Genomic DNA, 16,075 nt, shown 5'->3' with positions numbered 1-16,075 from the left:
TCAATACAATAATTGTAATAAGTTTCCTTGAAGAATTCAATTATTTTTAAAAATGTTAATAAAGTTCTTCGAATACATAAAATTATTTTCAATTCAATTGTAATAAAATTTTTTGTAGGATTTTAATTTTTTTCAAGAAAATTTTAATCAAATTTCTTGAAGGAATTCGATCATTTTTATGAATTTTAATAAATTTCTTTGAAAGAATTTAATTATTTTAAAAAATGTTAATAAAATTATTCACAAGAATTCAATTATTTTCAATACAATGTTAATTCAATTTCTCAAAAGAATTTCGTTATTTTGAAAAATATTGATAGATTCATTCAAATCAATTCAACTATATTTTTATTAATAACAAAATTCTTCTTAGAAATGGAATTAATGTCAATTTTGCTAACTTTTTTCTTTAAAAGATCCTTTGTTTTTGTACACAACAAATTCTTCGCAGAAATTAAAATAAAGTTTAAATATATAGTTAGTTACAATTAAAATACAGTTTGCTTTTATGAACACAGCTGTAAATAAGTTAATTTTTCCCAATCAACAAAATCTAATAGCCAAAAGACGCGAATAAATTCAATAAAGATGAATTTTCGATAATGGAAAATTCCGAAAGCTAAAAAACCCCCTTGAAATTTAATCAAGAAATTTTTTCCAAGGGAATTGGGTACATGCATCACACGGTTTGCCCCCAAGGGGGTGGAGAAGGAGGGGGGGGGGGGGTTTGGGAATATCATTGAATTTTGCGCTTCCCACCAACTACAAGTGCCCCTACACATTTATTCGCTACGTCGGATACACGTTGCATATTGGATTGTCTGGTCGATGTACACAGTCACATGGTTTGAATTTCTAGTTTCTTATTAAAAAAAAAAAAGAAAAGAAAAAAAAATTGTCTACCCAATATAAAAATACATATTGCCATTTTACTCGCATCTATGAGTAGTCATTGGCACATATGTTTAATACGACAATTTCGCCTCCTCGCAATTTTTAGTACCAATCTACCAATATATGAGTCCGGCTATATAAGAAACTGCTTTATGTCACGTGATATTAATAGTATTAAAGAATGTTAGTCTCCGACGATGACTTTCCTAGAATGAATCGACGAGAGAAAGACCTTGGAATTTTTTTTGTCTTTTTTCGTTACATTCAGTCTAAATAAATTATTATACAAAGATTTCTTCCAAAGAAGACAATTGGAATCAATTCTTTTTCTTTTTTTGAAAAAGAACAATGAAGATTCCCTAAATTTTTTTTTTTTATAAATTCACCGAAAAAAATGTATTTCATTAAATTTATTTACATTCATTAAAATTAACATATTAGTTACCTTTATTTTTCCCTATATCAGGCATCACAGTACCTTTTTTCCTCAAAAAAAAAGTGAAAAGGGGAATTTTTTTTCCTGAAAAAGGGGATAAAAATTTATTTGTTTATACAACTTGCATATATATAATTCAAATTTTTTATCATATAGCTTTCATAACATTTTTTAAAAATGATTCGATTTTAATCAGTTGCCACAAACATTTAATTTATTTTTCCCTGAATTTTTCCTGATTTACAGACAAAATTTTGACTTTTTCCCTCAAGAATATTCTGCGATTCACTCTAAATGTGATTAGTTTCTTCAAAAAAAATGTTCTATTACATTTATTTACGAATTTCTTTAACTGTAAAATTATTAAAAAACAGCAATAACTTCTTTTTAAAAAAAAAATTTAATCACTGTTATTTTTCCATAGGAATTAAGATTTTCAAAACATTCATATTTAAATCTTTTTAAAATTCAACAATTTATAATAATTAAAGATGACCGAGTGATAAGATCATTATTTTCTACTATAAAAAATATTTTTACTGTTACTTCTTCAAAATTATTTTCATCAAAAATATGAAAAATTCAGATTATCAAAGATTTCAATTTGAAACTCTTTCAAAATTCAATTATTTTTAAAAATTCACGCTATAATATGCTTTTAATATTCAATTATTATGTCAAATTTTAACTAAAATTCACTTAAATCAAGGAACAAAAAGTTTTGAACGTTCAAATGAACGAAATATTTTTTGTTAAAAATATTTTCATAGTTTATTGATAACAATTAATGTTAAAAACTTAAATTTTACATTTAGAAAAGTTTATAATTAATTTGTTTAATAGTGACGCAAAATTTTGTATTAAAAGTTTAATTTGAAGAAGAAATAAATAAATTTTGTTCATTTGAACGTTCAAAACTTTAAGATCATTTAAATCAATTTCTATTAGAAAATTCTACGAGAATTCAATTATTTAAATAGAAAGATAAATAATCTGAATTGAATAATTGAATGTTTCTTGATATTGAATTCTCAAAAAGAATGTTATCAACAAATTTTTAAATAATTAATTTCTTTCGACGAATTTTAATGAAAGTTTTGAAAATAATTACATTTTTCGAGGTATTTGATTAAAATTGTACTAACAGGGCTCGGATCGACTTTAAGACCCAAAAAAAAGTCGCGAAAAGTCGCATAAAATTTTAGAAAAAACGACAAAAAAGAGGCATAAAATTGTAGAATTTTTTTTAAAAAATGGCAAAATATTAATGGGATTTATTAGAATTGAGTGTAGAATGTAACAAAATATTTTTATGAAAATTACTTTATTTGTAGTTTTTTTTATTTGCAATGAGACACAAAAATAATTATTTCTTTTGTTTTTATTAACATTTTTGTCAATGTAAGTAAAAATACTACATTTGAGCGAATAACTGACGATAGAACATAGTTTTTTTTTATATTTACGATGAGACACAAAAATAATTTTTAATCGTAATAATTAATTTTGTAACGCAAAGAAATACTTAAATGAATCGAATAATCGGTTTGATTATTATTTATTTAAAAATTTACTTTTTTTTTATTATTTTTTAATTATTATAAAACATGAAGATATCGATTGCTCCGAGTCGAAGACTCGATTTCTTCATGTTTTATAACAATTTTTTATAAGTTGTTTAATTTCATAAAGGTTTGAATTCGAATCTTTTGAAGAATTTTAATTCCTATGGAAAAATAATAATAATTAAATATTCATTTAGAAAAAAAGTTATTGATGTTTTCGAATAATTTGAAAGAAATTCGTAAATAAATGTAACACAACTTTTTTTTGAGTAAATTTTTTTCCTTTATTTTCTAAAAATTTTAAAAGTTTCAATTTCATTTTCAATTAAACCTTGTAATTGACAAATAGAATTTTTAAACATTTTTTTTCCTTTATTTTTAAGAAACTTTGAATTTTATAGCAATTGTAATGAAGAAATAGAAATAGTACAAATTTCTTACTTATGAAAATTGCGAAGTTTCTACAAAAATATTAAGAAACGGGAATATATAGTGTTTCTTTTCAAAAATTTTAAATATTTCAAATATTATTTTATTATAAATCATGAAAAAATACTTGCATATTTTTGATTTATCAAACAATATTTTTTAAAGAAAAAAAAGCATACACAAAAACTAACTTCTAAGTGTGGACAGACAGACTTCATGAAATAATGAAATATGAAGATTATTATTTAGTAAATAATAATAAATAGTTTAGAAAAAAAGATTTCTGCTATTTAAAATTTAAGTCAAAAAGTAATTGAAAAATGGGAAAAAAATCGATTAGTCGCATTTAAAAAAAAAAAAAGTCGAAAAAGTCGTACAATTTTAGTAACTAAAAATAATAGAAATTCTGCTATGAGTTTGATTACCTATTTATGAAAATAATGGAATTATTGCGAAGAAATTTATAAAAAATTTGTAAATAATAGAATTCTTGTGCAATTATTTTATTATTTATGAAAATAATTAAACGTTTGCGTAGAATTTTAATAACAATTTTTTTTAAATAATTGAATGCTTTTGGAAAGTTTTATTTAAATAGTAGATATTGAAAATAATTGAATTTAGGGAAATTTTTGCAAATAATTGAAATTTTGCAAAGAATTTGATTAAAATTTTTGAAAATAATTGAATTTTGAAGAAGAATTTTATTACCTATTTATAAAGAGAATTGAAATTTTGACGAGAAATTTCTTTAAATTTTTTAATATAATTGAATTTCTGCGAAGAATTTGATTATTTTTGAAATTTTTTCAAGTTCATCTATTTATGAAAATTATAAACGAAACTATTTTAAAGTTCAATTAATTTTGAAATGTATAAATAAAATTATTCATTAAATAATTTCGAAGTTATAATTTTATGATATATAGTTCTTCAAGAATTAAGATATTTAAAAAGAAATTATTGTCAGAAATGAAAAAAATTAAAGGTTTTGTATTATAATTTTTGTTTTATTTTTAGAAAAAACTATTAATAATAATAATTTAATTATTTGAATGTTAATTTATTGTTTTTCTAGTTTACATTCTGTTGAATGAACCACCTTATAATTTATAAAATTCTTTACGATATCTATATTATTTCAATCATTAACATAAAAAACATATTTATATGATGTTGTGGTGTTAATAATCTAAATCAAAAATAAAACGCACTGAATTCTATAACATTGAGTCTAAATTTTATGATTACACTTTGGAAAAGATTTCAAAAAAAGAAAAACTTGTTTATTTTTGATTAAAAAAAGGTGAAAAAGGGGACAAATCAGCAAAAAGGGGAAAAAGGGACCCACTGTGATGCCTGCTATATTAAAACTTGAATAAAAAATTTAGAAATATTAAATTAAGTAGTTAAATTTTACTAAGAGTAGAATTGTAATAATCAAATAAAATAAAAATGTAAATGAAAATAAATCAAATAAAAAATAAACACTTTGAAACAAATAAATATTTTGTTGATTATCAAATTATCGATAATTTTAATGAGATACAATTTTTTGAACTCTTTTCCGATAAGAATTTATGTATACTTGTAACTGCGAATATAGAAGATGAAGAGAATACTGAAATTTAATTTCTCTTTTTCCATAGTGAAAATAATCTGATGAACATGAATTACATTTGATTTCAGTGCCCACCATGTAAAGCCTTCACACCTCAATTGGTAGATACATATCAAAGAATTCGAGAAAGAGGACACAATTTCGAGGTCATTTTTGTCAGTTCAGATAGGTAAGTTAATATTCATTTTTTTTAACATAAAACTCTATCTACAAAAATAAATTTCATCTAATAATTTACACTAAAAAAAATTTATTTGCATAAAATAACCGATTACTTGTCTATTATGAAAATTAATATTTATTCGAATTATTTTATTAGTAATATTTACAGATTGTATTAGAAAATCTGCTTCCTAATTTCGATGATCAGAAGCGAAAAAAAAACTTTTTTAAATAACTAAATTTTTTTTTATTAATAGATAAATTCTTATAAACAAATTTTATAAAAATGATTAATAATGATTCATTTTTCTCGGAGAATTTTATAACAAATTTTCTAAATAATTAATTTCGTTCAAAAAAAACTAATCATTCTATCTATTCACTGATAAATAATATTTTTTTCTCCCAATCTGAATTGGTTGCACCTGTGCAAATTCTATTGGATAGCAGTACATAAAATTTTGAGATATTTTAAATAATATTCAACATAAACAGTATATAAGTTGGAGAATCACGTATAATTTTTAAAGTCTTCTGTTACGTGACATTAAAATTTGAAACAAAAAAGAAATAGTGAACTTCGTCTGATTATTCCTGTGTATTAAATATACGAATAAGTTTGACACCAAGGCGGTAAGAATTTACAATTTTAAGGATGAAATTAATATTTATTCGAATTATTTTATTAGTAATATTTACAGATTGTAAATTAGTATTTTCATGATTATTCTCTCTGTAACAAATTTTCATGTTCAATTAATTTTTATTTTCACTTAAAAAAAAAAAAATTGAAATTCAATAAATTTTTTGAAAATATAAATGAAAATCTGTCAAAAGAAGTAGGTATAAATAAAAAAGTAAAATAAGAACAACGCTTCTCTTTTTTGTATCTATTGTGAATAATTTTTTGTTTAATACATAGTTAAATTAATTGTAATTAATTTAACTTAATTAATTAAGTTAAATTAATTACAATTAATTTAACTAGGTATTAAACTAGCAATAATGCAAATTTTAGTATTAATTTATATTTATAATTAATTTGTTATCACCAAAAATAAATTCCTTTTTGTGACCAGTATAAATGCTTCTTAATCAGAAATATTTTTTCTATAAAAGATAAAATTTATTAAAATTTCTTCAAAAAAAATTATCTATATGTTCCACTAGGAGACAAATAAATACAAAAAAAAATTAGGACAATAATATTTTTAATATTCTTATGCGATTTCACTAAAAAAAAAATGACTGAAGCAATCGTAAATTTTTCAAAATAATTTTCCTAAACTTTGAAAGTTTAAACGAACGAAATTTTTTTTCTATTTAGATATTTTTAAAAGTTACTATATAGGGTCAATTGGGGTAAATGTAAACGGAATATCTATGTTTCACCAAAAACATTATTTTTTTTTGTTAAAAGGTAAAACGGACGGATTTTTTTTGCATGAACTTGTTACTAGAGTTCCCTAGAAAAATTATATGAGGTTCAAAAAAATATTGATGCACCTGAATCGCCTAAAACTGACTGTTTACATTTACCCCGAGATTTTGAAATTTTCCTAAAATTTGGGGTAAATGTAAACACCACTGTAGTTAAGCGAGGTTTAAGAAACAAGTTATTTCAAGTATACTACTGTTTTAAGGGATGGAAAAACTGATAAAAATTCTTCGTAGATGTATAGTAAATCAACCAGTTGACTGATAATGTATCATATAAAATAAACAATTAACCATTACAAAACTAGTAATGTAAAAACTTGAATAACTTGAACAAATTTTAATAGATTTTCATTCAACTTGGTAAAAAGAAGTTATTAAGGTTGCTGAATAAGAATCTAAAATCAAATTTTTAAATTTCAAAATGGTGGATCTAATATGGCGGATGAACCTAAAAATAATATTTTTTAAAATTGATCAAATTTGCTTGAATCTGGCTACTCGGTGGTTTTCGAGGTCTCTGAATACGAATTTGAAGTCAAATTTTAAATTTTCAAAATGCCGGATGAACCTAAAAATATTTTTAAAAATTGATCAAATTTTCAAAAAAATTTTTTTTTTTTCAAAGAGGACTTAATTTCCTTTTCTATGTAATTTTACATTCCCAAATTAATGAAATTGTGAAATAGAAGCAAATTTATTCAATTATTTTCTTTTAAAATGTAGTTCAAGTTCTGTTTACATTTACCCCGAGTTTTCGAATTCTCGGGGTAAATGTAAACACTTAATTATTTATTAACTAAATTGACGAAAATCAAAAATCAAAGTCAATTTTTGTTAGGGCATTAATAAGGAAGAATTATATATATATTTTTTATTTTTAAATTTATTTTTATGCAAATGCGAGACAAAATACTGAAACAGTAAAACTTTGATTTTCAATCTTTTTTGCATTAAAAGATAACTTACACTATGGCATTGCCAATTGTCAAAATAAAATATTGGCAATACTCAGAACATCTTGTAGGTGAGCTGAGGTAAAAATATTGACGTCGTACTTATTTTTTAATTTGTAAATTTAGCTCAAACATCTACTGTTTACATTTACCCCTTGTTTACATTTACCCCAAATGACCCTAAAAAATAATTATAATTAAACTTTTACATAGTTAAAAATTAATTCTTTGAAGGTACAAAAATATTTCTTTGTAAAAAAAATATAAATTTAAAACAGTAAATGAATGTTATCGTTTAAAACTTCAGGAACATTAAAAAAACTACTTTTATATTCTAAGCATTGTACTGATAAAAGTCTGATATTATTTTTATGATTGGATAACTTTAGGAAATTTTTAATCTTCTTTTACAAAATTTTTTTAAACACTGAAAATAAAATTTCTACTACTTTAAAATTCTGTCTATAAAATCGTAATCCAAAAACAAACATATTTTCTCATAGAGTTAGAATGCAATCTTTTAGAATTACTCAAATATCATTTTTTCGCAAATTAGGTACATTTTTTAATTTCACATTTTTAATTCACAATTTGTGATTTTACTAAACTGATAATAAAACTTTAGCAGAAATTTTAAATACATTTTTGTGACAAATTTAACGTCAATTGATTAAATGTAATTAAAGTTTTGCAGTTTTTTAATGTATTATTTACTCTACAATTTTTTTTATTTTATTTATTTTTTATTTATTTGTTTATACACCCGTCTTATAAGCCTACAATCTTGGCTATACAAGTGTTTTTACAACCGTAGAACATTCCTTACAAACATTTCTTAATACTAAATTTTTGCGCCTACAGAGCGACTTGAAAATTAGGAGTACTCGCATTTGACTGGACCACCCGTCTAATGGGTTTTCTCGCCAGTGGAGAGGGAAACTGTAGAAAACCTCTCCTGAGTACAACCGGTTTATCGACAGTCGAATTCTAATGGTGTGTACCGGACAATAATCGACGGTGCACATCATTATACTTCGACGTCAAACCTCCCGCTCAAATTATCTCACGTGCCGGAAAAATCCCAGGCTAATGGGCGCGAACCAAGTACCCTTGGTCCGCCCACCGAGCCAGGCATTTATCCGACCGAGCCAATCTGTCGGTATTTACTCTACAATTCTCAACTTATAATTTGTAATTTCGTTATTCTCAGGAAATAATGTGACTTAAAGACTATAAAAAGATTGTTTATAAAGTTTGAATGCAATTAATTAGAATTTATTTTTATATTCATAAATTTCATACACGGAGAAAATGTATTCTTGAAATTTTACTGAATTTAGTTCGGTAAAACTGGGATGAAGTGTAAAACAGTAATTTTTCAAGAAGTAGACTGTAAAAGCAATTGCATTAAAAGATAATGTAAAAAGCATAAACCTTACGATACATGCATTAGCGCTTCACTTATACAGTTCGGTAAAACGTAAGATAAAGTGTTCGATAAAACTGACGAGTTATAATTTACTGAATAGTTCGGTAAAACTTTAAGAAAAAAATTCAATTAATCTTTTTCAAAAAAATTAATTTCAAAAATTCAATTATTTATAAAAAATCACACTATACGGCTTTTAATATTAAATTTTTATCTAAAATTTGAAGTGAAATTTATTTTTAATTCAATTATTTAAATAAAAAAAATAATTTATTGAATAATTGAATTCTCATAATGAATTTTATCAATAAATTTTTAAATAATTTAATTCTTTCGACGAATTTTATTTAATTAAAAATAAATAAAATAATTTCCATTTTATAAAACAATTTTTGAAAAATGTTTTCGGTTATTTTCAAATAATTTAAATATTATCTACTTGATTATTAACTTTCGGTTCTTATTTAAACTATTGGATATTTATCGATATGGAAATTTCAAGAATTTATTTTTAGCAATTGTGCCAGGTATATAAAGTTAGACAAATGTATTTCATGAACTAAAAAAACTATTGAATATTTATCCGCTAATAAAAAAAAAAAAAAAAAAAAAAAAAAAATCCTTACAAATTTGAATTAGTAACTGACTTTTTGCATTTGAATTAGTAATATTTACTAATTCAAAAGCAAAAAAGTAAGTCACTAATTCAAATTAGTAGACATTTTTACTAATTCTAATTATTTTACTAATTTGCCGTAACACTTGATTTACGAAATTTCGATTATTCAGAAATTCTTCAATTGAATACGTATTAAAAAATAAACACTTCAAATAATTTTAGAAAAAAATTCAATGAAACTTTTTAAAAAAAATTAATTCTACAGATTGTTAGTTATAAGTATGGAAAATTTAGATTTTAAAAGATTTTAATTTGAAACCTTTTCAAAATTCAATTATTTCTTAAAATTCATGCTATAATGCTTTTAACCCCTTTGCAGTCAAGACCAAAATCTCATAAGTGGGCTCAAAATGTCGACAACTTTTTAGAAAACTAAAATTTGCGCAAACGAGCATACTATTGTATTTGAAGTCGCTGATTACGAATCCGATATCAGATTTTGAAAATTCAAAATGGCGGATCCAATATGGCGGACATGAAAATTAAAAATCGACTGACTAAAATTTATCGGATTCACTTAAAACTTTTTACTCGGGGGTTTTCGGGGTCGCTGATTACGAATCCGATTTCAGATTTTGAAAATTCAAAATAGCGGATCCAATATAGCGAATGAAATTTTCTAAAATTTATCGGATTCATTTGAAACTTGTTACTAGAGGGTTTTCGCTGATTACGAAAAACTTTTGAAACGATAATAAATATAAAATTTTTCCCCGCAGTCAGCTGTTAAGTATACTACGTTACTTACGACCCCAGAGTTTACCGCGTGGAGGTATTACATTTTTAATCTACGACATCATTAAATCCCAAGTAACAACTTTTAAGTTAATCTGATAAATTTTTTAAAATGGCGCCAGCCATATTCGAAACGCTACATTGTATTTTAAAAATCTTATGCTACATTCGTAATCAGCAGAGTAAAAAAAAACCGCCGAGTAACAAGTTTTAAATGAATCCGATAAATTTTTGAAAATGTCGTCCGCCATATTGGATCTGCCATTTTGAATGTTCAAAATCTGATATTGGATTCGTAATCAGCGACCCCGAAAACCCCTGAGTAACAATAAGTTTTAAGTGAACCCGATGAAGTTTTGAAAATGTCGTCCGCCATATTGGATCCGCCATTTTGAATTTTTAAAATCTGAAAACGGATTCGTAATCAGCGACCCCGAAAACCCCCGAGTATTAATTTGTGGACAAATCGAGGAGCATGATTATTTCCCAAATGTCATTTGACCGAAATGTAATTTTACCGAATTGCATTTATCCGAACTGTTATTTTAACGAAGTCTCACTTTTGCGAAACGCCATTTTCGTGAATTGACACTTTTGCGAAAAGTCATTTTTGCGAAATATCATTTTTACGAATTGTCATTTTTACAAATAGTTATTGTTCCGAAATGTCATTTTTTCGAAAATTGCTGTAGTAAACTTGTATGCATATATACATTTATTATAGCAATTTTCGCAACAGTGACATATTTCGTAAAAAAGAGAATTAGAAAAAATGGCAGTTCGCATAAATGACAATTCGTAAAAATGATATTTCGCAAAAATGACTTTTCGCAAAAGTGACAATTTGAAAAAATGACGATTCGCTAAAGTGACATTTCGTTAAAATAACAGTTTGGATAAATGCAGTTCGGTCAAATGACATTTAGGGAATAATCATGCGCCTCAATTGAAATTATGACGAGAATATTTAAAAAATTTTGAATATAATTGAATTTCCTAAAAGAATTGCATTACTTTTGAAAATAATTGAATTTATGCAATCATTTACAACTTTTCCAAAATTCAATTTTTGTAATAATATTTTAAAGTAAAATTCTTCTATTAATCCATTATTTTTAATAATTAATTAAATATATATTAAAAAATTTAACTATAATTTCAGAAAGAATTTGAATAATTAAAATTTTTCAAAAACCTAACATAAGTGAAGAAAAACTGAAGTTAGAGGTGCACGGAAAAAAATTTTTACTGTGGGATACAGCTAATTTCGAAAATAAATAATATAAAGAATCTATGCAACTAATTCAGTGAATGATTTCCAATGCAGTAGTCAAACTGTTTCTCTGATATAGAGAAAATGAATTTCACTGGTCACCCATATTGGAAATATTTGACAGTTTACCATTCTCATAGAAATTTCTCTAAAATCACAAATGTTAAATTTACATTTCTTACCTCTAAATACGTATTAATTTACTAATTTTACATTTTATTAGTTATAACATAAAAATGTAATTAATAGAATTTGAATATACGCCTTGAACGTTAATTTAAAAATGTTTTCATTCAAGTGTTATTTTGAGGTTGTGTTGTTTTCAAAAGGTAACGCAAGAAATATCATTTTCGCTGGATCAGCGAAAATGGATTATCGGTGGAGCCAAATCAGTGAAACTTATAGCTATTATAGTGAATTCAAAACATAATTTAATATGTCAAATGAAAAAAGATTTTTAAGTATGTTTATAAGTACCATACAGAAAGAGGCCACGCGCGCGAGTTATTTTAGGAATCAGTAAAACAATAATTTATTAAAATCCTTATTATTCTCAAATTTTTATGTTAAAATTTTAAAATATGCATATTTTGAATAACAGTGCAAGTTTGACATTATTAAACTAATTAATAGTAAATTAATCTTTCTGAAATATTAAATAATAATTGTGTGTCTTACTTACTGTTATTCAGATTTAATTAAAATGAATATAAGTTATGTTAGAAAAATAAGTATGTTGTTGCTATTTTATATTTTCTTTTTGTATGATTTAAAAACATTTATTACATATCTGACCAACTATTAATGTGAAAGTTTATTATTTGAAGAAAATTTTATCGAACTATTCCTGAAACATTAGTGCCCATAAAGGAGGTATTCAATATAAACGTTAAAATTTTATTTAATTTATATTAAACGTTCAGTTTAAATATTTTTTGAACTTTTACAGTACTAGCTTGTAAGGAATTAAGATATGACATTAAATTTTTAATATTATTACTAAAAAAATAATTTAAAAATTATTATTTTAAGATTAGACTTAATATCTAAGAGACTGCCAAGTTTCATTGCAATCAGTTTAGTTAATAATATACATATTATTTTCAGACATTTAAATATCCACTGAGAAAAGTAACTATATATTTATTAACAATCATGATAAGATTAGCAATAATCTGCTTCCTAATTTCGATGATCAGAAGCGAAGAATGTGTTTTCAATATTGATGAAGTAGATGAATTAAAACAACTTTTCCATGATTCTGAACGTCGAATCGAAGCAGCAACTCGAGGTCAACGTGGAAATGCGGCAATTGTCATAGGCAGTGCAAGAAGTGGCAAAAGTACACTAATTAATTACTTGATGGGAAATGCATTGAAAGCTTATAGAGAGAATGGTGAAATTAAAATAAGAAAAGCTAATGAAAATAGTCCAGGACCAGAAATTGGTGCTGGATCAGTGTCAGTGACTACAATTCCCACAAGATGGAACTCAGAAAGGTCAGCATTACAGAATTTGGACTTCTGGGATACCGCTGGATTTGAGGACAATAGAGGTGAAAAGGAAGATATAAATAATGCCTTTCATATGTATCATTTGACAAAAAAGGTCGATTCTCTGAAACTTATTTTAGTTATCAGCTATAACGACATTACTAGTGGAAATATTAATCAGATTTTAACACTTTTAAAAACTGTAGAAGGATATTTTAATAACACGTTTGAAGATATTTTCCCAAGTATATCAGTAATTATCTCAAAAGCACCTAACCAAATTAATAATGATTATCCAGTCGATTCTGAATTCCTCAATTATAAATTAAATACAAATTTATTATCAAGTCCAGAATTGGATATATCCGAAGTTTCAAAAGGCTTTGTACGGCATATAATAAATAATAACCAACGTGTAGCCTTCTTCAGGAAAGTGAAAAAAGTAGGGAGAGTTACTTCTGACATCGATGATAATATTATTCCAGCTATTACTAACTGCGATAGCATACGCAAGCCATCTCATCAGGATATAGGTTTCACATTTTCAGTCAACTCGAAACTTTGCCTGCAAAAGACTAATGATGATTTACTGAACATGAGGGAATTTGTAACATTACAGACAAAAGTGAATGACTGGTTCAAAGAAAAGTTTGATGCTTGGAATAAAGTGGCAGATAAAAATATATTAAGAGCAAATGGAGACAATTTAAAAATAATTTTTGAACGTACTGATATTTCTTCATTGAATACTTCTAATGCAAAGTTTAAAATTGAAATTCTGGAAAATAGTGATAATACTATTAGAAACTTCATTGAGGGGAACAATTTGGTGAATAAAATCAGCCTAACTGAATTTATTGATAGTATAATTACAACAGAAAAAATGATAAGAATCAATATAGCATTAGAGGCTATTATTACAACATTATATGACAGAATGATGCACTTGATTTCATTATGTTTATTGAAGATTAACGAATTAACAATAACAGAACATGAAGAAAAAATTAGAATAGAAAAAGAGTTGATTGAGAAACAAAAAATATATTTTAAGAATAAATTAGCACAACTGAGAGAAAAACCAAAAGAGAAAAGCATTTGGGAAATAATTATAGAAAATCTTGCACTGTCTGCGCAAATGGACAGACGACCATAATTTAAAAAAGTAGTTTTATTTTTCAGTTTTCATTCCTAATTTATAATCAATTGAATAATTAATTATTTCTTAAAATTGAATTTTTATAAAAAATTTAATTAAAATTTTTAAAATTAATTGAATTTTTTCCAATATTTTCAGCAAAATTTAAATAAATGTGACCTGAACAGTGAAAAGTGACCTTACGTGCGAAAACAAGTTTTCGAGAAAACAGCAGTTAAAGTTTAACTTAGAAAAACCCTTGTAACTTTTTTAAATATTAATATTTTTTAATCAAGTTAGGCTTATTTTCTTCACCGTGAATCACAGCATCAAAATAAAAAACATACAAGTAATGAAAATTTTTTTTTAATAATTGTTTATATAAATTAATAACAAACTCCCCAAACATAGAAAAAATAATCTAAGTTTTCTAACTAGCAACAATAAGTATAAATAAGTGACACATGTTTGTAAGGGTTTTCGAGGCCGCTGATTACGAATATGATGTTAAATTGACAATTCGACAGTTGACAGCTGTCAACTTCTCTAAAAAGTGATCGTTTTTTGTAAAAAAAAAGACAGTAATAAGGTTAATTTGTATAATAACAAAAAATCAGTTTTTTCGTATTTTTACTCTTGTTTCTTCTGACTTTAAAATTTTTTTTTAAAACTTCTAATCAACTTATGATTTTTTGGTTTTCACCATCTTAAAGAGCGTTTCAAACCCTATCCGAATCAATAAAAAAGTAAAAAATGATTTTTTGACACGTAAGGTCCCTTTTCATAGACCAGGTCACAAATAATTGATTTTTTTCGACAAATTTATTATTAAGGTAGCCACAAAAATTTAATTTTTCCCCCCGACTTTTTTCTGATTTCCAGACAAAATTTAGACTTTTTCCCTGACCCCAAAGAATATTCTGATTCACTCTAAAATGATTAGATACTCAAAAAATATTCATGTTTTATAATAATTAAAGATGAACGAGTGATAAAATCATTATTATTTTATATTATAAGATTATTGTTACACCAACTTACTCTTCAAAATTATTTTTACCATTTCAATTCAATTATTAGTTTCTAAAATTTTTGAAAAAGTTAGTTTATAATTTTTAAATGCATTTGTTTACAATTCAATTTTACGAAATTTCGATTATTCGAAAATTCTGCAATTAAATATATTAGAAAATAAAATCTTCAAATAATTTCAAAAAAAATTTTCAATTAAACTTTTTCATAAAAATTAATTCTACAGAACTGTTAGTTAAAAGTATGAAAAATACCAGGTTGAAGTCCACAACGTTTATCAACGAAAAAAGTTTTTCAATAAGTGGTAATTAATAGAAAAAAAAGGAAAAAGCAACAATACTGCCACAAAAATTTATTAAAAAGGTAGAGTTTTATTTATATTTTAATAATAATTGTTGTATATTTAACAAAAATATAATATTCAAATAAATTAAAAAAGTGTTTTCGTTGATCAACGTTGTGGACTTCAACTTCGTTGAAAAATTTAAATTTTCAAAGACTATTATTTACGAAAATAATGGAATTTTTGCGAAGAAATTTATAAAAAAAATTGTAAATAATTGAAATCTTGTGAAATTTCTATTATTTATGAAAATAATTAAATGTATGCGTAGAATTTTATCAACAATTTTTTTTTAATAATTGAATTTTTTTTATAACAAACAACATTTTTAAAAAGTTTAAATTAAATTTGAACATGTTATTAATTAAAATATAATATAGATGCTTATTTTGATTAAGGATTAATTAAAAAAAATAATATTAACTGGAATCAAATAATTTTTATTCAAAACAA

General features: G+C 24.4%; 2 protein-coding genes and 1 long non-coding RNA gene across 3 annotated transcripts in view; 2 read left to right on the top strand and 1 right to left on the bottom strand.

Annotated features, from left to right (window-relative positions):
• Positions 1-16,075, top strand: part of LOC122504662 (nucleoredoxin-like) — a 106,981-nt gene that overhangs the window by 70,941 nt on the left and 19,965 nt on the right. Inside the window, exon 3 of the mRNA XM_043615857.1 lies at positions 5,014-5,114. Within this exon, the coding sequence (XP_043471792.1) occupies positions 5,014-5,114 (101 nt within the window). The remainder of the gene's footprint in view (positions 1-5,013; positions 5,115-16,075) is intronic.
• LOC122504664 overlaps positions 1-16,075 on the bottom strand; it is a 98,956-nt gene that overhangs the window by 72,713 nt on the left and 10,168 nt on the right. The window lies entirely within an intron of this gene.
• LOC122504661 lies at positions 5,586-14,571 on the top strand. Its single transcript, XM_043615855.1, has 2 exons — positions 5,586-5,740; positions 12,724-14,571. Exon 2 carries the CDS (start codon positions 12,772-12,774, stop codon positions 14,263-14,265), a length of 1,494 nt encoding a protein of 497 aa, XP_043471790.1. The 5' UTR covers positions 5,586-5,740; positions 12,724-12,771; the 3' UTR covers positions 14,266-14,571.

The sequence above is a fragment of the Leptopilina heterotoma genome, unplaced genomic scaffold, assembly GCF_015476425.1.
Source record: "Leptopilina heterotoma isolate Lh14 unplaced genomic scaffold, ASM1547642v1 Lhet_31, whole genome shotgun sequence".
In the NCBI taxonomy this organism is placed as follows: Eukaryota; Metazoa; Arthropoda; class Insecta; order Hymenoptera; family Figitidae; genus Leptopilina; species Leptopilina heterotoma.
This window is presented reverse-complemented; position numbering and strand designations above follow the sequence as displayed.

Coding starts and splice junctions, on each gene's coding strand:
- LOC122504661 (XM_043615855.1), top strand. CDS start 12,772: ATGATAAGATTAGCAATAATCTGCTTCCTAATTTCGATGATCAGAAGC.